The sequence below is a fragment of the Bombus huntii genome, chromosome 9, assembly GCF_024542735.1.
Source record: "Bombus huntii isolate Logan2020A chromosome 9, iyBomHunt1.1, whole genome shotgun sequence".
Taxonomy (NCBI): domain Eukaryota; kingdom Metazoa; phylum Arthropoda; class Insecta; order Hymenoptera; family Apidae; genus Bombus; species Bombus huntii.
The window spans coordinates 14,527,832-14,550,961 of record NC_066246.1 but is presented as its reverse complement, the minus strand read 5'-3'; the positions used below and the strand labels follow the sequence as shown (position 1 = coordinate 14,550,961).

Below are 23,130 nucleotides of genomic sequence, written 5' to 3'. Positions count from 1 at the left end.
GCGAGCCGAAAAAGTGACATTAGAATAGAAAGAAAACAATAAATATACGTATTGTCTATGTTGTTTATATTTTTCATTTATTCACATTATATTTACAAAAGTTAGAAATTTTTCGTTCATATATATATATGTACTTAATGTAATTAAAGAATAATGGAAAGAACTAGACACAACTAGATATTAATAAAACTCTGTTTTAATGCACGATTTATATAACGTCATCACAATATATAAAATAATATTTGCATTTTATTATGGACTTAATATTATTCTGTTATTTTATTGTTGATTATAGTATATATGTACTTAACTTGCTTCTATGATAAGATCAGACATATCTGGAACAGACTGTATTTTTAATGTCTTTTCATTTGCTAAATGTAGCAATGATACAAAAGAAATAGGAAAACTTAGGACTTCTATATTGGCTTTTGTTAATAAATTCGGTAATGTTTTACAAACCTCACTAAAACATCTATTTTCTTTCATTCTATTTTCTTTTTCTCGGTTTTCAATATTTTCTGTATCATTGCACATAGTCAGGCTTTTCCAAATGGATTTTTTTAGTTGTCGCATATCGATTCTTTTAGCACGTGTACTATATGCAATGGATATCTTATTTGTTAATTTAGGAATAGCTACTAAGTTATCTCCAGTAAAAATCATTTGTGCTTCTGCTTCATCATTTTCAACTTCGTCATTATTTTCAAGATCATTATTATCTTCATTTAATGCATAATCTTCATTAGAAACATATGGACAATAATTTGATATATCATTTTCATTATCATAATTATAATTCTCTATATCAGATACATGAGTGGCATCTAATTGATCCTTTTTCATATTTATATGTATTAATTCATGAAAGTACAATTTAGCAGCACTTGCAATATCATAATGCATATCTCGTGGTAATGTAAGTATTTCTTCATACCATTCTAAATTGGCAGCATCAAACTTTGTAACTTTACTTACTACAAATTTTGGTACTACTGTTGTTTTTATACTGTCGTCATAACATATTTCTATTTCTTTTCTTTTTCTACCTGGCTTCTGTGGACAAGCGGCGATAATTTTACTTCCAGATAGTTTCGAAAAATTACTTATTCTCCAATGAGATGGACCAGCCCAGTGTATATTCACACTTTTCTGAAGGAAGGAATACTCAGATGTTTTAATCACTCCAACATTAGATAAAACTTTACATAAGTCTACAATTTTTTCTGTTGGTTTTTGTACCTCTGCACATTTCTCTGTATTTTCCACATCATCTTGAATATCTAAATAATTCATATCATCATGAGGCACTTCTTCCTCAGATGGTAAGCTAGCATCTAAATCAAACTGAAATCCACTTTCATTGTCACTCTTTGACTTTATACCTTTATCTTCTTCTTCTCCTTCTCCTGTTTCTTTCTCAATATCGTTGATCCAATTTTGAAATTCAAAATTGGTTAAAGGTGGACATATTTCTAATTTAGAAAAATCTTCCATCTGAGGAATAATTATTTTTGCGTCTTTTTTGTCTATTTTTTGTTCTACAACATCCACAATAACATCATGATATAAATGTAAAGAATAGTTTGAATTTGCATGATTTGACAGCATTACTTGATATAATGCATCTGTAGTTTGTGAATCCTCATTTTCCATTATCCACAAAGAAGGCTTCATAATTTCTACAGTTCCTTTTAAGCTATCTGTCGTACTAAAAATCTTCTGTTTGTTTTTCTTTTTCCCCTTTTTCTTATGTATTCGTATATCTTTCACTTGATCTCCTTCCTCGGTATTTAGCTCTCCATTTACTTCATCAATTGAGCTATCATTTTGTTGCTTATCTATTCCACTAGCTATTTTCATTATTTCAGTATAAACTCCATCTACACGAAAACCATAGATTTTTGTGCTTACATCTAAAGATGTACTAGCTGCTTGCAAATTAGATATGTTGGCATCTTGTTTTTTTATCATATAGGACATGAAGTCAATTATTTCAAGACTAAATGCATTTTTCACATTAATCTTGTTTTCAATATTAAGTTTTATACATTCAGCCATACGATCCTTTATCTCATGTGTTGGCATATGTGCTAGAAAACCAAGACCCAAAGATCTTCGTTTTTTATTTGTGCTTAAATTTTCTACTGATGCTGTAGAAGCATTTAATTCATGACGTCTAGCCAATCTTTCAGCTTCGTCATTGTTTTCTACTAATTTGGGTGATAATGTACTTTGTAGTACAAAAGATTTTCTTCGCAGAGATGATGACGATGATGTTCCTAATATTATTTCCTTTTCCATTTTGCAGACTTATTTAAATATATACACAGAGATCAAATATATATAAATGTATTTAAAGATGCCTTTTCTCATTCACCTAAAACAGACATTTCCGTTTATGTACTTTACCAAAGTGTTAACAAAGTTTAACGAAAATGAACGAAAACAAAAAATACTTACCACTTAATGAAGTAAAATTGCCTATAATCTTTTCCAAATCAATCCTCATTAAACGTAACAAAGTATAAAGTTGTTGGAGTTCGAGTTGCATTTGTCGAAGTGCTATCAGTTCGTTAAAAATCTCCTGAAAGTAACGCATTAATATTTACATAAATTCAATGAAACTTTACTTTTGTATACCTTATTATCCATTTAAAAGAAAGTTTGTAGAAACAGATACAAGAAAAATATTTTGAAAATTAACTTAATATTATGCATTCATTCCACAATGTTTTTTTTTGACCAACCGAAATTATCACAAATTCAAAGAAGTTTGAATGCAAGTGTTCTTAAAACCATTTTATTTGGATAATAATAAATAATTCTTATTTTCATGGTATATTTACTATATTATTTTTCTAAATATATTGTTTCTGATAAATAAGAAATCAACTATAACAAAACAATTAAAACAATTACATTTATTTAATAATTTAAAAATTTTATTTGACATAAAAGAATATAACATAGCGATTACTAACAGCTGCTACTAAGCACATAGAAAAGCGCCAAGAGGCTGCGACATTAGCGCACCCCATTTCTAGCGCGGAACTAATTGAAAATTATAAAATACCTATAATTATCCTCCCGCGTAAAGACAACAAATAGCCGATCAGTTTTCGAAAAAATATTCTTAGATTATCTATGCTTTTCTTTTTTTTTACAGGTTGTTTTTTTGTTTGTTTGTTTTTTTATTCCTAAGAATTCAGATTCATCACTAGTAAAGATGGCAGATTTGGATTGACGTAACTATGAAAGATTTATCTCAGAGAAAAATTTGCAAAAGAACCCAATATCACGATTATTTAGTAAGTATATATTTTACTTATATAGTAAGGATTCATTATAAAGCATGGACTTAGGGTGGACCTTTTGCAGATCTTACGATTGAGATTGAACAAAATTTCATGTTGCACATTATTTCAAAATATATTTTGTTAACACATAACGTTTCATAACAAAAAGTTTCGTGTTATAAATTATTCCAAAATATATTTTTTTAAGACGATGATTCGTCGATATCCATTTTTTCATCACTCTCGTCACAATTATGTGCTTCTTTCGTTTCGGACTCCGTAGTGTCCGATTCCGCATTGTGTGGCTCGGCATTGTTTGGTTCATCTGTGATTGTAATTATTTATAATACCAAAAAATATATTAGATTATGAGTATGATTAACAACAACGTTACTTACCACATGTATCTTTAACTGGTTCAGTAACGTGTTCAATCTTTTCCAATGCTTCTGTTGGTCGCTCAACGACTTCGATATCTGAATCTAAAAATTATTTTCGATTGATTCCAATTATTTCTTCAATCCCAAACAGTTTATACATTAGCTTTCTTTTTATTCAAACCTGTATCCGATGCATTTATTGATTCCGTTTGCGGAGGTTTTAAATGTTCTGCTACATTTGGATCAGATGCTACATATTCAGAAGTATTTAAAGATGAACTACTATGTGCAACATTATACGTTAATTTCGGAGCAGATGGCTTCTGTTTTCTTGCACGATTCCAAAAGTTGCAATAACAACATCTGAATCCTACAAAATCAAAATACATATATTTTGAATATTTAGTAACGTAATTAAATCTTTATACTTAACTCTTTTTGGCAGATTATGACAAATGTTTACCGAAATATTCAAATTCCTCTTTGAGAGCCATCCCATTGTGAGACTCACAATTTCGACACACTAATGCATATCGATTCGATGGACCATCTCCAACAAGATAATCAATCAATCGATCCAAATAAGTCCTTTGCCGCGGTAATACTGGACGTGGTAACGGAGTTCCTAGTAACAAAGAAACCTCAATAAAAAAAATTTTACTTGAATAAATTAATTTTTAATAAATTAAAAAAATAAAAATTAGCAATCGTAGTCCTGAAAATACTAACGATAATCACGAATTGGAGTATTAACTGGTCTAATACCACCCTGGAAGGAAGTATTTAATGGATTCTGAGTGGGAGCTGTGCCAACTGGGACAAGACCAGTGTTAGCAGGTATACCACTATGCACATTCAGTGGTTGATTTTGATTTATTATTATACGTCTTCTCAGTTCCGTAGAAGGTGATACTGGAGATATTATATGCTGTGGTGTACTTGATCGTTTTGGAGTTTCTGTTGATGGTGACACTTTAAAAGTTGTCTAAAATGAAAGAATCTTTTACTAGACTTTTTATCTTCTATATATTCAAATGTTTCTCTAGTACTTTCTTATCCAAAAAGATACTCATAATTATCAAAAATTCATTCTTCATATATTTTATCGTGTAAAATACAAACCTGCGGGGACAACTGAAAGATGTAAAAATAATTCAATTATTAAAAATTTGTAAAGATTATATTATGTAACTAAAATAAAGAAATTATATTATAGATTTACTTACTGGAGTCATTCTTAATTGATCAGGTGCAAACTTTAACAGAATTTCTTTAGCTTTTTTATATGTTTCAGTCTCTGTAACTTCATCTAGAATTTTCTTTTTTTCAGATTGCATACTACTTAATCTATCTTGATTTTTAGAAATTTTACATTTATAATACCAGGTTACCATCTTTTTTGTAAGCAATATTCTGCGACAATGAGATACATTTTGTCATACCTCTTGAATAATTTAGTAAAAGAAATAAATACAATTAAAATACTTACAAAATTGGAAAAATTAACAGTGGAATGATATAAAATATTTGATCATATAGTGATGCAGGGAAGAAATAGAAGTAAAAAATGAATGCTGTTATAATATAAAGTATCACACTGTATAATATCAGAGTTCCAACAATCTTTTTATGTCTTTGTTCTGTACTATATCCATATCTTTCTATCTCTTTAATTTTCTGTTAAAGAAGGAATTTTTGATTACTTATCTAGTTATCAACATAAATACAAGTAAAAGAATATAAATATTTTACCGCATCAAGATCCTCCAAAATTTCAATTGTTGTTTTCTTCCTCTGAAATATAAAAATAATTTGTTTTAACCCAATTACATTTGTAATAAAAGGAAAAGTATTTCCATATATAATATTCTCTTTCTCTCTCTCTTCTCTCAATGTACTTATTTATATACTAACATATTTTAAAAGAAAATGAAATTTAATTATCAAATTCAAATGGAAATTTATGTTATGTTTCAGGTTATAATACTTTATTTTTATATAATAATTTTTATTATACAACATAAAATAGGTAAGTATCTTTATACAATTTTTTAAGACAAAGCAGTTACAAACATTTGTATGTATTTTCAAACATTTTTATTTTCTTGTATTTTTACTTTATATGTATATATTACTTTCTGCCTTTTTGGTTTGACAAAATTTAAATAATTTGAACGTAATATCATTGAATAATAATTTTATATTGTACGAGAATTCTGCATATATTAAAAGTCAATGTTAATTAATTATTCAATATTGGAAATCTTATTCAAATATGGTTATAGACATTAAGCTACAAAAATCATAAATTATAAATGTTTAAGAATTTATATTGTTATATATTATGATAACAAAGTTATTCTTTAGCAAACTTATTCAAAACTTCCTTATTTTCGCGCCTAACCTAAAAATTTGTCATATATAAAGAAATGTGTTTGAATTAATTGCATTTAAATATTATAAAACATAATACATTATGCGTTAAAAGTTTAAGCATTTGTTATAAAATATTATATCTAAATTATTTTTGAATGCTTAGTAAAAGATTTATAACATGACAAAATGTTAACCTCAGTAATACAGTATTAATGTTATTTACATACTACCGGAGACTTACGCGAAATCTTGATAATATAATCCCCATTATGTCCAAATTTTAATAAGTTCTCGTCAAAGATAAAACCGATCAAACGTAAGAGATTCATGCAATTTTTTTTCTTTTTTTTTATTGAGCAGACTTCGAACAGCTCCAAATTTGTAAAATATTCTTGGAATCGAGCCAATGCTGACCCATAAGCGAAGATACATAGATATTTAACATAATATATATGTATACAGGTGAATATATATGTGTGTATGACTAGAATATGTATTCTGTATAATGCAGCAGAAAATGCACGGTTACGCTATGCTGACAATGATATATATATATATATATAACACCTGGAAAGAGTGCAAAGGAATCGTTAAGGATAATTCCTATGTAAAACTAAAATTTTCATTCAGAAAATGTATCGTCCTAGGGATTATAATATTTTCATGTTACAAACGACAATAGTAATAAACTACTTACATAAAGAGATTAAATTTATCCTGATTTATTATAACCTATAAAAATTTATGATTAATTAAATTGTAGAACATTTAATTCATAACACCTACCTAATTTACCAATTTCATTATATGTTTTTCCATTTTGCAGATTTATTTAAATATATACACAGAGATCAAATATTTATATTCAAAAATGCTTTAACTCATTCACCTAGAGGAAATATTATTAAATTTATGTACTTTACCAAAGTGTTAATAAATATCATTAATCTAACCCCGTTAATAAGAATAAAAAATTAATTATAATTTAACGAAGTGAAATAATCTATAATTTTTTTCAAATCAATCGTCATTAATCGTAACAAGTTATACAATTTTTGTAATTCGAATCCTATTTGACGGAGTATTTTCAGTTTGTTTAAAAGTTCTTGAAAATAACATTAGTATTCAAATAAATTTTGATAGTGACAGAGAATATTTTCAAAATATAGCGAGACTTTATTCTTCCATACTTTACCATCCATTTGAAATCTGAAATAAAATTACTAAACATAAAACAAGACAAAACATTAACGCTTAATTCCGTGGATTGCTCTTTAGTTTACAGTATGTTTTGGATACCTGAAATTGTCATAAATTCAAATGCTTGAATATAAACGTTCTTAAAATCATTTTATCTGAATATATATTTTCATTGTATATCTACACATGATTTGTCTAAATACATTTCATCTGATAAATATAAAACAATATAGGAGATTTTATACTTATTCAATAATTTCAAGACTTTGTGAGTATATAACTCCTGTTTGACGTAAGGGGAGCTTCTCAGGGGTTAACTTTTGATACGAGGATTATGTAGAAGCTTCTACTGTTGGCAGTGCCGTTAAATGTGACAGGTCAGTCTGCAAGAATGGCGACCATGGTAGAAGAACAGAATTCGGTTGACATGGGCGAAGATAAAGAATCACAGTGAGTTGTGATATATTAATTGTAATAGAAAAATCACCGATAACTAACGTGTAATTACATGGAAATATTAAAATAAGAATGTTACGTTTACAGCTAGGCTTTGGGAAAATAACCTAACGTATAACATTATTTGTAATTCTCGGCGATATTTTTTAATTTTTATATCTATTTACATTGCAGATTCGACCAAGTTACTTACAATTGGGTGGATATTACCCAAGAATTTTTCGATGCCATTACAGGTGCTTATTTACAAACTTATTTTCTCCTTTGCAAGTGCTTGCTTTACAAGTTCTTTTTTATTTCTTTTTCTCCCCTCATATTTTTTTGTTTTATTATGGTAGAGACAATTTAGTTTTCATTTGTATACAACTTGTTTTGTTCAAATAATCATGTAATTTTATCCAATAACATTGTTAGCATTTAAGTATCACTATTTAATGAGAAATTAATTTATAATGATTAATGATATGAATTAATCGAAACAATATTTTATATACAAAATATTTATTTAATACAATACAAAACACTTTATTGTTATGTTTATTTAGAGTTGGAATTGGGTGAACTATTGCGTGATGAGTTATTTGGATTATTTGAGGCCATGTCTGCAATTGAAATGATGGATCCAAAAATGGATGTTGGCATGCTATGTAATAGAGGCAACAACAAACCATGCACTTTTACACAGGCTGTTGACTCTGGTGCATTGAAATTGGACAATTTGACACCATCAGAAGTTATAGGAATAATAGATTCAACATATGCGTGCATAGTGTCTTGGCTTGAAGGCCATAGTTTAGCGCAAACAGTTTTCACTAATTTATATCTTCACCAACCGAGTCAAATAGTGGATAAACCTTTGAGAACCTTTTGTTATGCTGTATATAAAATAATTGAAATAATTAAAGATTGCATCAATAAAGCATTAGTTTTTGAGGAAGAAGATTTCCAGAGTGTTACTTATGGTTATAGATTGCAACAGGATATTACAGAACAAAAAATCATATCCATGCTGAGAGAAGTAGAAGATGAACTACCTGGGAAAAGAATAAAACCAATTCATATAGTATCAGAGAAAGAAGTAGGTGCATGTTTTGGAACACAAGATACATTTATTGAACTTTTGTGAACGACTAAGGATATAACTAATTACTGAAATTGTTATTATTTCTTTCAGTATGGTGATAGATTAGCACTCTATGCCAGAATTAGATTTACAAAAATATTTTATCAAATTTTATCATTAATGGGAAAGAAAGAACAGTTGCAACAAAATTTAAACGATTGTCATACATTGTTATCAAGATGTTCTTATATGATTCAAATGATGATTAAAACAGTAAACAGTGGAGAAAAAGCTGATGAAATATGTAAGTTTTTCAAAATTTATAGTTTACGTCATAGTATATAGTTTACATCATGTGTTATGTAATGATTGTAGCAAATTATCCAAATATTATGGGGTTTGACCCTATGGTGAATCAAAGATTATTACCACCAACATTTCCACGGTATACAAAAATAAAGCCAAGACTAGAGGCTTTAAAATATTTGGATGAGCTATTAAACAGATTTCGAACAGTTACTACGATTACTAATCAGAATGGTTTTCATGCAGCTTTGGTAAGACAAAATCTATAGGTTACTAAAAATTTTTGGCATAAATTCCAAGTACACTGATTTCTTTTTAGGACTTTTTTTTAGAATTTTCACGACGAAGTCCATGTATATTATCCAGATCAATGTTGCAAATAGTTTATTTACCTACAACAAATCGAGTATTCGGTGTGCAAAATTTTGCCGATGTTTTGAAAGATGCAGCGCGGAATTTCATAGCACCTCCGGTACTAATGCCAAAGAGCACGTTACTTCAAAATCATCAAGCTAAAGAATATGTTGATAGTTTTTTATCTCATTGTGTGGGCCTCTTTGGTAGTTTGTTGCAACTTACTGGCCATAATAGAGCAAGACAGAGAGACAAATTAGCACATTTATTGGATGATTTTGCAATATTACAGGATGAAGTGAGTTTAAAAGCTAATTTATATTTCATAACATTGGAATATTTCATAACTTCAAACTAATGTATGTTTGAAATTTTGCCAGGCTGAAAGAGTTGATGGATTTTTACATGCCTTGTCAATGAAAAGTGATACACCAAGGTCACATTTAGCTTGTTTCGGAACATGGATCTTGTATCATACACTACGAGTTATGGTCATGTATTTATTAAGTGGCTTTGAATTGGAATTATATTCGGTGCATGAATATCACTATATATTTTGGTACCTATATGAATTTCTTTATGGATGGCTAGTATCGGCTATTACAAGAGCCAATACGTTCTTGATGGAACATGATGTACATAATGATACACATAAAGGTAGAGGTGGTAAGAAAAGTGCGAAAAACAAGAAGAAAAAATCAACATCAAGACCGTATAATTTAGAAATATTAATGTATCAAGCGATGCAAAATATATGTGGAGGATATTACAAAGTAAGTTGCGCATGTCTGATTTTTTTATAAAATGTTATCTTCATGATTTAATTTCATCTATAAAATTTGTTTTATAGGCTTTAGTTGGTTTCCGTATGGATGGTAAAATACCACTTCCTGAGTCGCCATTTGATTCAGAACGAGTACGATATGAGCACAGGTTATTACCATTTTCTTCGTTGCTCACTCCACCTCCGGTACATTATCAAGAATTCTTAGATATGACGAATGCACAGATGCATAAAAGAAACGTGAGTATAGTGGCCTATTCTTCTTGATTTTAACTAGCATGGAGCATTTTTTCTTAACTTCTATTTTCCTAGGAAAAGGTTACTAGTGAAATGCTGTACTTAGCCGGTTGTCGTCATTTTCATCAAGCTAGAAATATGTTAGAACGAGCTTTGTCTTTTTATCCACAAAATTCTAGTACTCTAAATGAGGTAAATATTTTTAAACCTTTCGATTCCTATGTTTGTATTAAACATATTTTACTCATTATAGCGCTTGATTTACAGATCAATGATTTATTAAAAGTGGCGAAAACGAATTTCGTGGTTCTAAAGTTACTCGCTGATGGGCATAAAAAGGATTCCAAAGAACCTCCAGTATTTGACTTCTCGTATCATCAACATTTCCCATTGATAAAATTGATCTAAATCATTTGCAACGGTCATCATTTCATGCTATAAATGACATATTATTTATTCTAGCTCTAATCGTGCAGAAAATATTTTTGTGTTGTTGATTTTGGATGCCTTTTTTTGTCTAATACAATGTTTAAAGCTCCCCCCCTTTTTTGTTTTATTAACGATACACCCTTCATTGTACAGATATGTATTATTTATCGTACATATTTTGTGGATAAATTTCTATAAAGAATGAAAATGATATTTGTATATAGTTTATCATAAATCGTATGTTTTAAGTGAATTCATGTGGATATTAAGAATGAATGCGTCGGTCGTTTGAAGATAAGGTTCGTGAAATTTACAGATCGTTATGAAATGTAAATAACAAAAGTATAGAATGTATAGTCTCAAAATGTTGTATAGTAACACATCTTATCAATGAAATTGTTAACAGTTCTTGTTAGTGACATCTGCAACATTTTGAATATATATTGCAGGCTTCAGCTATGTAACACATGTTCCGATAACAATCTTTTTTATAATAACAATCCGTAACATTATTAATCAAACGTGATCTAAATTGTTTGCGTCTATGAGTATTATATTCCCTACATTTTAGGAAGACATGATTTATACATTATTAAATTCTGTATTGTACAGGAACGAGAGAATATTGTAACATTAAACTGAAACACTAAATTTCACTGTAAAATCAGAAAGAAGAGAAAGTGATGTATGTCTAATAAAAATAATACTCTGAAATGGTTGTGTATTTAATAAATAACATTATCCGATAATAATACATTATGTTATATATATATATATATACATGAATATCAATAAAAAAATGAATAACCAGATTTGTTTGAGTTTGCATCTATATTCAACATCTAATCTATTATTCCTTAAAACCAAGTCGTTTTAACTAAGCAAATATTTTTTTGTTTAAAACGTTTAAAACGCCTATTAATATATACAAAATTTCAAAATGGTTTGCTGCCGTTCCGTAGAAGTGGAAGATCGAAGAATAAAAAAACCTTATTTGGGAGGATGGAAGCATAAAATTACCCAAGTAGAGTATTTAAATGCCGAATCGCAAACAGGCCCCCTAAGGAAGCCAGAAAAAGAAAAGTGCAGTAAAAAAGTGCAATATATTTCTTGGACAGATGTATTTACGCAAACACCATGCGTTCATCCAACACAGATGTGGCGGTATACGTGGTTTTCTTCCATTTAAATTAAAACAAATACTTCTAATTTTATTTTCAATTCCTCCTTTAATTTCTTAGTTTCCTTTGCTTGGTTTCAATAATCGAGAATTTCTTTTATCATTCTTTTTCGTTAATTTATATCTTTCTCTCTGTTTAGATCTGATTACTTTATATCGGCCGAATCGGATAAATATGTAACATCAAAACCATACGAAACATACGAAGAAATGATGAAACGGCTGGATTACGATGGAAAGGCGCGAATTATCCAAAGAAACTATAGAATATACAAATTATTGAAGTATATCAAAGAATATGCGAGACAGTACCGAGAGTTAGTCAAAGGTTGTAAGCTATACGAAGCAGAAAAGATAATGTTATACAGGTATGTAGCATTTAAAACACGTGAAATGTACAAAGTCGCTCAAAACCATATTATATATATCGATTGACGTCTCAGGAAGAGGCATCAGCAGGAAATTCTTCGAACAATTCATCCCAAAACTCGATCGGATTTTGATCTGTTATATGGTTTGGTTGAAAAATGGAGACGCGATCGCCTTGAATGCGCGAAGCTACGTTTCTTTAAACCTGCCAGATGTGCAGAAAATCACGAAATTTTGGAAAAAACCATAGAAATGTTGAATGTAATCGACGAGAAAAGACAGGCGGTGAGGCAGCGCTACAGGAAGCGGAAACGCGCGAAATTTGTTGCGGTTAATTGCAAGCCTATTCTGTGGAACGGTTACAAGAATAAATTGCTGGAAATGGACACAATGAGAAACCAGAAGGCAAGAGAATTGAAAATGATTTACGACTCGTTGATGAACTACGATGTTACTCGCGAGGAACGCATGGAGATGCTCACGATACTGAAGAAATCGTTGGAGATACACAACTGTGTGTCTGTTTTCCATTTGATACGACTCTTGGACGAAGAGCTGACCTACTTGGCAAGGGGGATGAAACGCATGTCACTAGGCTACTTTCGAGAAAGGATAGTTTGTAAGAAAAAAATAATATACGAGATTTTGTCCTGTGACGTTCCAAGGTGGCAGAAGAATTGTTAACAAAACTTCTTTCCGCTTTCTCTTTCACGATGTAGACAGTTACTTGAACTTTTTACGGACGTCGCACTCGTGCTGTTGCGTGAACAACGACAGATACTTTTGTAAGAACGTAGATGACGAAAAATTGCGAGAACCAATTGAACCTATAACGAAATTGTGTCACAGTTGTTTGAAATTGCTTCCTATTCACCAATTCACTGTTCATGGAAGGATGAAAAGGCTGTCTACTTGCGTTGGTACTATCGATCTCGTTTGACGTTAAATTTCTCGAAAAATTTAAACGGAAAATATGCATTAAACTTTTTTTTTTTTTTACTGCTTTAAGGTTGTACTTGGTTGCGTGAACGAAATATTAGACACGTGAACTACGACCCTTACAAATTTCTACTGGACTGTGTGCGCTATGAGGAAACGAAAAGAGAATCACCTTCGGCTATCGCGTTTATGATGCAAAAACACGACATGTACCATTTGGTGAACAATATTTGGCACGGCCATTCTGTAGTCAGTGAAAATAGAGATATGTTCCTATTACGGATCGTTCGATACGACGTAAACGAGGAGTGGTCACCGTGGAATTGTATCCTTTTAACCGAGGAAGAGGCTGACGTTCATTGCAGTATCAAGGATCTCGCGAGCGTATACTCGAAGCCACTTATCGAAAAAATCTTGTTGTCTCATCAGTTAGCGAAAAACCAATTCAAGTACGTGCACATACGGTTTCAAAGATAGAGAAGTGGAAATAACGTATCGATTGAACTGGTTGCAGGCATTTGAGACAGTTTGAGAAGGAGTTTCAAGGTAAATTTCAGAAAATCGAAGATAAAGCGGTGTACAATGCAGCGATCAAAGTGGACGATTATCTTTTTACGTGATATACTTTGCTGTATCTAATCGTCTGTTCGCTCTTTCAATATAATCAAATTATAAGGTTATTTTCTACTTAAATATATTTATATATACATATAATTAATTGTTATAGAAAATAAGTATGTCGGGTTAACATTAGAATTTAAGGCGCGTAACGATTCTTCGTTTGAATTAGCCATCGTTTTACAAAACAGAGATTATATTTACGCATATATACAAGATTTTACAAAATATTACGAATATTGAGTTTAATGAATAATAAGGTTAACAAATAATAAGTTTAACTAATGATTAGATTAAAGAATAATAAGTTTAACGAATAATAAGATCAACGAATAATATGTTTTACGAATAATAAGTTTAACGAATAATGAGTTTAATAAACGCTATTAACAATGTTCTTGGGTTCAAACGAATCCACCGTCAACGGGATAACTCTCTACTATGCGTAGAATAATTTTAGACACAAAAATACGATTGCTGAGACACTCGGTAAACTGCTCGATGTATCACTTTCCAAGGCGATCACACGAATGAATATCTGATGAAAATCTTTTTCGCTATACGACTGCATTTGTTTGTTATATGCTCGCTGGAGGCATCGAGAAGGTTCCAATCGCCGTTGCTAGGCAGTTTCTGCCAAGAGTTTGTTGTTTACTCTTTGGAAGCATCGAGAAAGATCCAAACGCCGTTGCTAGGCAGTTTCTGTCTGGAGTTTGATTCCTAATACAACGTGTGTCCCATTATATCGACATCTCCAAAATACAATTTTATGTGATTTCTAGGGAGAACAATACAACCGATCCACACCTTCGTCAGGCAAAACGTTTATCCCGTGACCGTGGCTACGTTCGGCTACCGGTTGTCACCTCGAACCCACTTTCGCTATCACAAATATCGAACAATTACAATCAGATTGAATGACAACAATTGCTTAATTACAGCTATGATAGAATCTAGGCTAAAGCATTAGAAGACTTTCCCAAAATTGCAAAGGGAGGACTCTGGTTTTCCTTTCATCTCCGACAAGTATATAAAAAGAAAAAAATAGACGATTGCAAGATAGACGATCTTCATCTAGATTTCTTCTATCTTGTTCTTGTATCTGGCAGCGATCGAGGGGAGGAGAGTTGGAGGATGGTGATTTCCTTCCTTTTTTGAATGTGCGATATATAAAATCGAAAAATAATGGACTAGAAAGTGCTTTCGATCGACCAAGCAGGTTGTCATTGGCAACGGTGGATTTAAGGGTTTGACCTTTAAGGTGGTGCAGAAGTCTCTTATATGGATTGCGTCGCATTGAAAGCTCCGTTCTTTCTTTTCAGTCTGATCGTTGCCGGCACCGATTTCACGTTTTTTATCTGTGCAACGATGTCGTTTTGATAAATCTAATAGCATGCGTTATTTCAAGGCACGCTATGCTGCCATCGCCGTTGCCGTCGTTCGCCTCTTGGTCGTTAGTGCACGCGTCGTTGGGCAATTTATAGCTGAACAAGACGAGAGACAATAAATTTCTCGGTGACGACGACAAATCACGACGAAACGAACGATGAATAATCGTGAGACTAAAAGCAGCTGATAAACAGAGGCGTTATAAAAGTAACACAGAGCGTCGTAAACTATACAAAACAAGAGGAACATCGAGTGAGTTGAGGTATAGAATAGCTTAAAGTAGCTTTAGTGTAGAGTACAACAATATTATTTGAATCGAAAAAGGACGAATTGTATTTTGCATACGTTGCAATTCAATTCTTTACTTCTTCTGCTTCTTACATTTATACATTTGCTTTGTCGAATTTTCTATGTCACGAGTTACTTAAATATTTTCTATGTATAATGAGGTTAATTTTTAAATTTGATTATTAATTTATCGTGTATCGATTCTAAGGAAAAGAATCATTTGTTATTCGCGCGTTTCGAGATAAATACAGTGTGCTGCGAATCACGTTTGCGAATCCATTCTTCTTTTTTTTTCGACGATGGGTGATAACATTATCAACGAAACCCGACTCTTAATTATCATTTATTTATCATCGACACCTCCGTTTTTTCGAGTTCGTCTCTTTTCTACTTTCTTTTAACGATAACGATTTAATCGAAATATTCAGTAATATTTCCTCCGGTTATATCCTTATATTTATAAAATGTATCTTTCGTTGGGTTTGGCTCGAAAATGTTGTTCATTTTCGACGCAGAACTCTTCCGAACGTGAATTTCAATGGAATTTCAGCAAAATGGAGTTTTGCAGTTATCGTTTCAGGGTATTGGAATATTATTTTAGAATATTTATATTTGATTTCGAAAAGGAAAAAAAAACGTTAATCCCGATGGAGGGATGAAAAACCATCCACTCGGCGGTTGAGCGCGAGTGCGCTCGCAGATGCAGCGGTTACATTGGCGATTCCCTTTTTGCATTTCTTCGCCATTCCAGTCAATTTACTCAAATATTTTTGCATTCGTATCGGTATCTTAACAACCTTTGTTTTCGTTTCCCCGTTAAATAATTCATAATTCACGGTGAGTGGAAAATTTCGAAAAATCGTACGTAATAATTTATGGAAATATCTTCAGATGTTTCTCGTTGCTTGAGAAGATAATAGATTTTTCTGACAATTTCGTGACACAAAAATCTCTGTAGAATATGAAGATACATGGTAGCACACATAAATATTAAAAACCTAAATAAACACACAAATGCTTGCAATGTAAATAAACAAAGCGAGAATGTTTACGAACAAGTTGGCAGTGTAGACAAATAGAAAATACATCGTCATTCTGTATTTCATAAATTGAGGAGAAATATGATGCCCGCTATTTTTATTTCTTGTTAACACAAAAAACAGAATTGTGGATAAAACGCGATTCGAAGAAGATGCTTGCTCGCACTTGCTTAGTTACGATTCGTACATTTTTGACTTCATCGCCTCCTCGCAGAATCACGAATGTTTCATGTGCAGATGTATCTTTAGTCAGCTGCTGGCGATCCAATTAAACACAAATTAAATTTCCGTGTTCAGTCGGCCACAAACGTTTAATAAGCGAAATGTAAACACTTAGTTCATGGGACTAGTTTACACGTGCAAAATGAATTCTCCATGTTATTACACGTTCCACGAAATCTAATTAAATTACAATTCGTCCAATCCAAAATCTATAGCGAGTCTTACTATGTATATAATCCAGCCAACCTCCAACCAACTAAGCTTACTATTTCTCTGAAGCCTGCGTATCCTACGTACAAATTCAGAAAATCGTAATTTTCATTTTCCATCTTTTACTCCAGTATCATCTTATTCCAGAGTTTCCAATGTTTCCGTGAGCAAGATGAAAGACAGACAAAGAAAAAGAGAGAGAGTGAGATATCTGGAACGACCCGGTATTCTATAATGACTCGATTGAAACTGTGTTAAACGAAAGAAGGGGGTGGAAAAAAAGTAGAAAAGTTAAAATCATTTTAAACGAAATAAGAGGGTGTAAAAAGAGTGGAAATAAACTACACGCGGGCACACATGCGTGTTTTTCTTGTTTAAAGGGCCAAATTATACGCGATGCATTGAATGCATCGACCGTACAACGCGCGCTGGTACACAAGTTTTACGGTTCTCCGCGTTCTCGCCGGTGCATTTCCGCGCACTCCGGAATTACCAGCTGGATTTCCATCAGCCATAAAACCTTGAAGGGTGCATTCCTCTGTTCGCCGCAGATGCTAAAGCTTTAGCCGGCGTTTGGCAGGATAACAAAGAATTAAGCGCTGCTCGGGGCCTGAATTAACAGGTATTTATAATTTGGAAGTCTGTGAAAGTTAAACTTCCTCATATAATACGTCATATCCTTTCGTATCTTTAGTTGTGTGTGCAAAAAGATAAAAATTAAGCTGTTCAGAAAACATATTTTTCGGTTTTTTCTGAATTATGATATTTACGTTTATGGAAAATTGAATCATAATTTAATCATGATCATAACAGAAGAATATAATCAGTATATTTTTGTTACTCTTCTGATGTAAATGTCACTTTTTTTATTAAATAATAGAATTTTAATATAATATAAATTGAAAATGAAAACAAGTTGGTAGGTTTATAGTGCATGTTTTTTAAAAATAGCTCATAGGTTGACGAAATTTTGTGCAAGCCAAAGTTATAATTGGTACTTGTCATGATATTTAGTGTACGAAACTAATTTCTGCTCTGGTTTTATTTCTTCCGTTGTATTCATAAAAATTTAAATTTTCATAAATCTTCATAAAAAGCCACAGTCTACTCGTAATTTATTTTAATTGATTAGTCGCGTGGAATATTTTGGCGAACGAAACGATAGTTTTCTGGTTCCAACTTATTTGCGGTCAAATTTACGTTTGCAATGTACTTATTCATAATCGAATTTGTGCCAGTCCATGTTCGTTTACGGTGAAATTTATGCTACACTAAGCGGTCACCGATAACATCTACGTTTATGACTGAATTTATGACGCAATACGCGATACGTCGATGATTGACGTTATAATATTTACGCTGTTTACTTATTTCGGATATCAATGGCTAACTTTATATGCTTATGATTTTTTCATTGGCCATTACGCGGCGAAAACTAACGGGGAAGAAAACACATTCGACCACGATGTTCAAGACTAATAACTTGAAAGCTACTCGTGCCACGGAATATTATACTTTCATTCTCTAATGGGAAATTTGGACCTTTGCTTCTTTCAAAGAATTAAATACAAATGAAAACGCTGTACCATTAAAGGCATACTAATTTCTGCAATTATCTTTATTCTAACGGAACTGAACAATTTTAAATTGATAATTTCCTAAAAACTTTCTTACATTCTATGTATGCATAAACATCTTTTGTGAATCAGTAGAGAGTATACGAATAAGTGATAAGTTTAGTAATCGATGTTTAAATTGCATTTAATAGGGGCCCACTGCATTGATTGCATTTGCGGTATTTTATGAGGTTGCCAGATTCACCAGACAGCCTGTTTGCCCTTTGTGATTTCTAATGTCACATCAGTGCTTTACACTGTTAATGGCACGTGATTATGTTTACAATGCGCCACGTGTCCTCCAACGTTACTGTTCGTTGTTTGTGCAGAGTATCATGTGACTTCTGGTTTGCGATACATTTGTAATGGACAATACCGAATTGCATTTACCCAGCCTAAATTATGGATTTCGTGTAAATTCGACAATTAGACCAAGTGGAATATTGAGTTACGGTAAATGAGATTCAAGGACAACGATCCTTACATTTATTTACAATTGATCTCTTATTTTTGCCAGAGTACAATGGGCTCGAATACAAGTATTCCACATTAAAAAGATGAAAGAATAAAAAATATCAAGAAATCTCTTGTATTTCCAGGTGCAGTTTGGTTACAAGCAGGAGAAGCTTCTAGGAGGAAATTATCGAAGATCGAGAAAAGTGAAACGACATAAAGATATTGGCACTATTTTACAATCGCTGGTCTTCCATTTTTACCAGGTAATAATAATTTTATTTATCACACCAGGAAAAGAAAAAGACAACAAGATTAAGAATCTTTTTGTATTCCAAAGATCAGTTTGATTTTAAAATCGAGAAGAAACTTACACAAGGAAATTATCCAAAGATAGATAGAGGAAAGTAAAACAAAACGATTATCAACGTGGAAAACGACGGTGGAGGTCGGAAGACACGCAAAAACAATTCCGGCGATTAAATCCGAGTAGTCAGTTTCGGTCGCTCTTCCTCTCGTGGAGTCCAACAACGCTCGTTTGGAATTGTAAAACGGCGGACGATGCAATCCTCCGAACGAATCCTTTAAACCTTGGCACAGTAATTTTCTTTACTAGCCACATTACCATTATCTTCAGACTAGCTCTTAGCCGATGGTTATACTTTCACAACCGCGTTTCTTCTTTTTTTTTTCATAGTTAATTCGATCGACCGTGTAGCCATACCACTGATGACTAATTAAAGTTCAAATGGAGAATTCAGAGATTAAAACACAATCATACTTAGTTGGCTGGAAACACAAACTGACTGGAACTATTTATCGGAACACGTGCACGCAAACTGGTAAACATGACGGCAAAAATGACAAAAGAACGCAGACAAATTTTACTGTGGATAAATTTACGAATGTGGAATGCGACGTTGAAGTGCAAACGAATTTCTTTCCTAACGTCCGCGACAGATTTATACAAAGTTTTAGAAATTCCAAGGAACCGAGATTCAAGGATTACTCGAACGAGAAGATTCTAGAGAGCATCGTAAAGATACAGAGGTTTTACAGGTAAAGTAACGAACGGCGGATATTAAGGTAGCGAGTAGAATACGAGCAGGACAGGGCAGGTTTTCGCCATATCTCGCGACTGGCAGAAATAAAGCCACGAAGCTTCGTTAAATCAGTTATTTTTATTAATTAAGTACTCTAGCCGGTACGAAGAGAAGCGTAAAGCTCGATGTTGCGGTAAGATACACAATTTACTCGCGTTGCATAGGTAGGTCGAAGAGAAACTGGTTAAGAGAACAGAATTTCTCTGTTCCGGGACTCGAAACTTTCTCACTCCATTTACAATAATTTAACGTAATATAGATCAATTTTAAACCTCTCGAACCTTATCGAATTGTTACTTCGATTAACTTACACAGTTTTACAATTCAAAGTATTAGTTTAGTACTTGGCGCTTAATGCTCTCCACTGACTTTCCACCCGATGAAATATTTCCAAGAGCCCAGCTTTCAACCCCCGAACTTCGCCAAACCGTCTGCTCCCCAAAATCCTTTGGATTTCCTCGAATCGAACGTGTCAACGAAGAACACAGCGCGCACACGAGCTCGTAACTCCGTGGCGTAAACTTTTGGCGACGAACAAAATCTCCGAGGAACACCTGTTCAAACGTCTGTTCGACGTTGCCCGCAGAGCTCACCGCGGCCGGCAAACCACGATCTCGTCGAGCGGCGTTTCAGCCTGCGCTAAGAACACGAACCGGCGGCAAATACAGCCAGTACCGAGATTCTATCGCAGCCGGGATTTCGTGATACTAAACCGCACGTCGCCGAGTACCAGGGCGGACTTCGAGTTGCTGTACAATCTGCTGGATCGTTGGCGTATCTACGAGACGAAGAGTGCGAGTGAACAGCTGTTCGTGTCGTCCAGGATCGCATTGTGCAGTTTAATCCTATCAAAGGAGGTAGAGCTATTGCGAGCTATTGATTCGAGGAAAACCACTATCAAATTAAAAAAGAGAGAGCAATCGTACAGAAAATTCTTGGATGAGTTGTGCAAGCCTGTCGTATGGAAAACCAGTCATGGAGAATCGATTCCTGTAATTACACCGTTTGTACAGCACGCCAGATGCTTCAGAGGCACGTTCGAAGAGTTGTCGAAGGAAAATATGACTGTTAAGGAAAGAATTGAGATGTTGTCTAAATTGAGAAAGGATATAGAGCCTCATACGTGTAAGGAATCTGATGAACTGGTACGTCTGTTGAATCAAGAGATTGATCTGTTGACCCGTAACGTGGAGGAAAGTAAGTTGAATTGGTTAAGAAGTGGCCTGAAGATGGCTTTTTTGAGATTGGCAAGGGAGTCCTTGAGAAACGAGCGAGAGGATTCGAGGCTGATCAGTTGGTTCCGGACCAGTTGTAAAACTATCTGCAGGAGCTGCGGCAGACTATTGCCTCTCGAGAAGTTCCCACGCGAGAAATGGTCCCGTTCCTCTTCGTGCAATTACTGTCTCTACGTGAGAGTTCGCACTGGGCCTCGGCTCGTATACGAGCCCTATCAAAGACTTCTTCGTGATGTAAGACGTCGCGAAGCTAGAATCTATTGTTACACCAGTCTGGCTTTTGTTATTGATGCAAAAGCCGTTTACCATTTGGTGAACGATATTTGGCACGGAAAATCGGCCATTTCTGAAAACGATAATTTAGAAGAGTTGAGGTTGGTGAGATTTCGAAATGACGAAGAGTGGTCACCGTGGAATTGTCTTTTATTAACCGTGACGGAAGCCTCGTTGCATCGAAAGGTAGTTGACCTCGATAAGTTTTACGGACCGATGATACTACAAAAGTTCTGCACGAAGAATCTTCAGGCCAAACTTCGGTTCGAGTTCGTGGCCAAATTCAAGAGCCTTCGTGGGAATAAACAATGATATTAAACGCTCATTTATTATTGTTCTTCGTGGGAAGTTAATTAACGAGTTGCGGATACTTTCTTCAGCGTACAGTAAAAGGATAGAGTAAAGAAAGCGAAGTTTGATATCACGTTGAGAGTGTTGAGCGAATAGTTAGATGCTGAGAATATTTAATTCGTATACATGGAATATCTGATATAAAATAAAAGTATTTTCATGATCGTCTAAATTTATTCAATATGAAAAATCTATCACCTTACACCTCCACGCGAAATAGAAAGATATTAGAGGATAACAAGTACCGTGTATTTCTTGAAGCATCCAATAAATAATTATTCTTATAGTAACTTTTACATCAACAAAACAGGATATGTTATTTGTATCTTTTATTTTTTATTGCAGTTAATCATCTGACTTTCTTAGTTCTGTTCGTGTGCAAGTTTATTAAAGGAATAACATCGACACCAAAATGTGATTTTCTCATTTAAGAAAGTTTAAAATTGATATTATATTGGTATTATGATATATTATATTATCTTCTGTCATATGTGTTATAGGAGAATTTTTCGCGTTGAAAATACCTTACATAGCGTATGCATAGAAACTGAAGAAGATCTCTGCTGTACGTTTCTTTTTCAGCAATCCTGCAGTCTGTTTCTGTAATTTCATTCTGGGTAATCCTAAATATTTTCCAACCATTAGACGAAGGTCCAGCTTTATGGAGGGGAAGTAAAAAAGATATCTATGTGTTTATCCTTACAATTTAAAAAGATGGAAAACAGTAATAAAGCCCAACGAAATGGTCGTCTTATGGTTTATCGCAGGGTGCGTAACGCGCATGTCCTCATAAAGCTGCCAACTTTTATTTCCTGGTGAACTGTGTCGTAACGTGAAAATGTTCCGTGATTTAAATTTAAGACCGTAACCTCGTGAAAGTTATTCGTTTAAAATTTTAATTTGTAGACGAGGTCTACGATCCCAATTGTTTATCAGAAATTGTTAAGATACTACATCGAA

The 23,130-nt window shown here is 32.9% G+C and overlaps 5 protein-coding genes across 8 annotated transcripts; 3 read left to right on the top strand and 2 right to left on the bottom strand.

Moving 5' to 3' along the window:
- Positions 1-174: 174 nt before the first annotated feature.
- LOC126869793 (condensin complex subunit 2-like) lies at positions 175-2,836 on the bottom strand. Its single transcript, XM_050626787.1, has 3 exons — positions 2,644-2,836; positions 2,464-2,587; positions 175-2,380 (listed from the first exon to the last, which is right to left on the bottom strand). The coding sequence occupies exon 3, from the start codon at positions 2,302-2,304 to the stop codon at positions 307-309; it is 1,998 nt and encodes a 665-aa protein (XP_050482744.1). The 5' UTR covers positions 2,305-2,380; positions 2,464-2,587; positions 2,644-2,836; the 3' UTR covers positions 175-306.
- Positions 2,837-3,406: 570 nt separating this feature from the next.
- Positions 3,407-6,586, bottom strand: LOC126869813 (endoplasmic reticulum junction formation protein lunapark-A-like). 2 transcript variants are annotated; one of them, XM_050626868.1, is made up of 10 exons: positions 6,297-6,586; positions 5,432-5,473; positions 5,169-5,356; positions 4,906-5,092; positions 4,802-4,813; positions 4,409-4,664; positions 4,143-4,304; positions 3,861-4,049; positions 3,698-3,781; positions 3,407-3,624 (listed from the first exon to the last, which is right to left on the bottom strand). In XM_050626868.1, the coding sequence occupies exons 1-10, from the start codon at positions 6,321-6,323 to the stop codon at positions 3,503-3,505; spliced, it is 1,269 nt and encodes a 422-aa protein (XP_050482825.1). In that variant the 5' UTR covers positions 6,324-6,586; the 3' UTR covers positions 3,407-3,502. The 2 variants fall into 2 exon arrangements, with proteins under 2 accessions (XP_050482825.1, XP_050482826.1); XM_050626869.1 differs by lacking the exon at positions 4,802-4,813 and having other exon boundaries at positions 6,297-6,585.
- Positions 6,587-6,957: 371 nt separating this feature from the next.
- On the top strand, positions 6,958-10,994 carry LOC126869788 (N-alpha-acetyltransferase 35, NatC auxiliary subunit). 2 transcript variants are annotated; one of them, XM_050626773.1, is made up of 11 exons: positions 6,958-7,523; positions 7,615-7,705; positions 7,886-7,947; positions 8,257-8,789; positions 8,886-9,078; positions 9,150-9,331; positions 9,400-9,732; positions 9,815-10,207; positions 10,285-10,458; positions 10,537-10,647; positions 10,723-10,994. In XM_050626773.1, the coding sequence occupies exons 1-11, from the start codon at positions 7,442-7,444 to the stop codon at positions 10,861-10,863; spliced, it is 2,295 nt and encodes a 764-aa protein (XP_050482730.1). In that variant the 5' UTR covers positions 6,958-7,441; the 3' UTR covers positions 10,864-10,994. The 2 variants fall into 2 exon arrangements, with proteins under 2 accessions (XP_050482730.1, XP_050482729.1); XM_050626772.1 differs by having other exon boundaries at positions 7,153-7,523; positions 10,531-10,647.
- Positions 10,995-11,149: 155 nt separating this feature from the next.
- LOC126869797 (IQ and ubiquitin-like domain-containing protein) lies at positions 11,150-14,085 on the top strand. Its single transcript, XM_050626798.1, has 6 exons — positions 11,150-12,048; positions 12,205-12,432; positions 12,508-13,052; positions 13,153-13,353; positions 13,443-13,821; positions 13,887-14,085. Exons 1-6 carry the CDS (start codon positions 11,825-11,827, stop codon positions 13,990-13,992), a joined length of 1,683 nt encoding a protein of 560 aa, XP_050482755.1. The 5' UTR covers positions 11,150-11,824; the 3' UTR covers positions 13,993-14,085.
- A 3,117-nt stretch (positions 14,086-17,202) lies between these two features.
- Positions 17,203-22,334, top strand: LOC126869805 (IQ and ubiquitin-like domain-containing protein). 2 transcript variants are annotated; one of them, XM_050626816.1, is made up of 6 exons: positions 17,203-17,761; positions 18,908-19,208; positions 19,355-19,474; positions 19,549-19,807; positions 19,906-20,267; positions 20,898-22,334. In XM_050626816.1, exons 5-6 carry the CDS (start codon positions 19,957-19,959, stop codon positions 22,129-22,131), a joined length of 1,545 nt encoding a protein of 514 aa, XP_050482773.1. In that variant the 5' UTR covers positions 17,203-17,761; positions 18,908-19,208; positions 19,355-19,474; positions 19,549-19,807; positions 19,906-19,956; the 3' UTR covers positions 22,132-22,334. The 2 variants fall into 2 exon arrangements, with proteins under 2 accessions (XP_050482773.1, XP_050482774.1); XM_050626817.1 differs by lacking the exon at positions 17,203-17,761 and having other exon boundaries at positions 18,038-19,208.
- Positions 22,335-23,130: the final 796 nt, after the last annotated feature.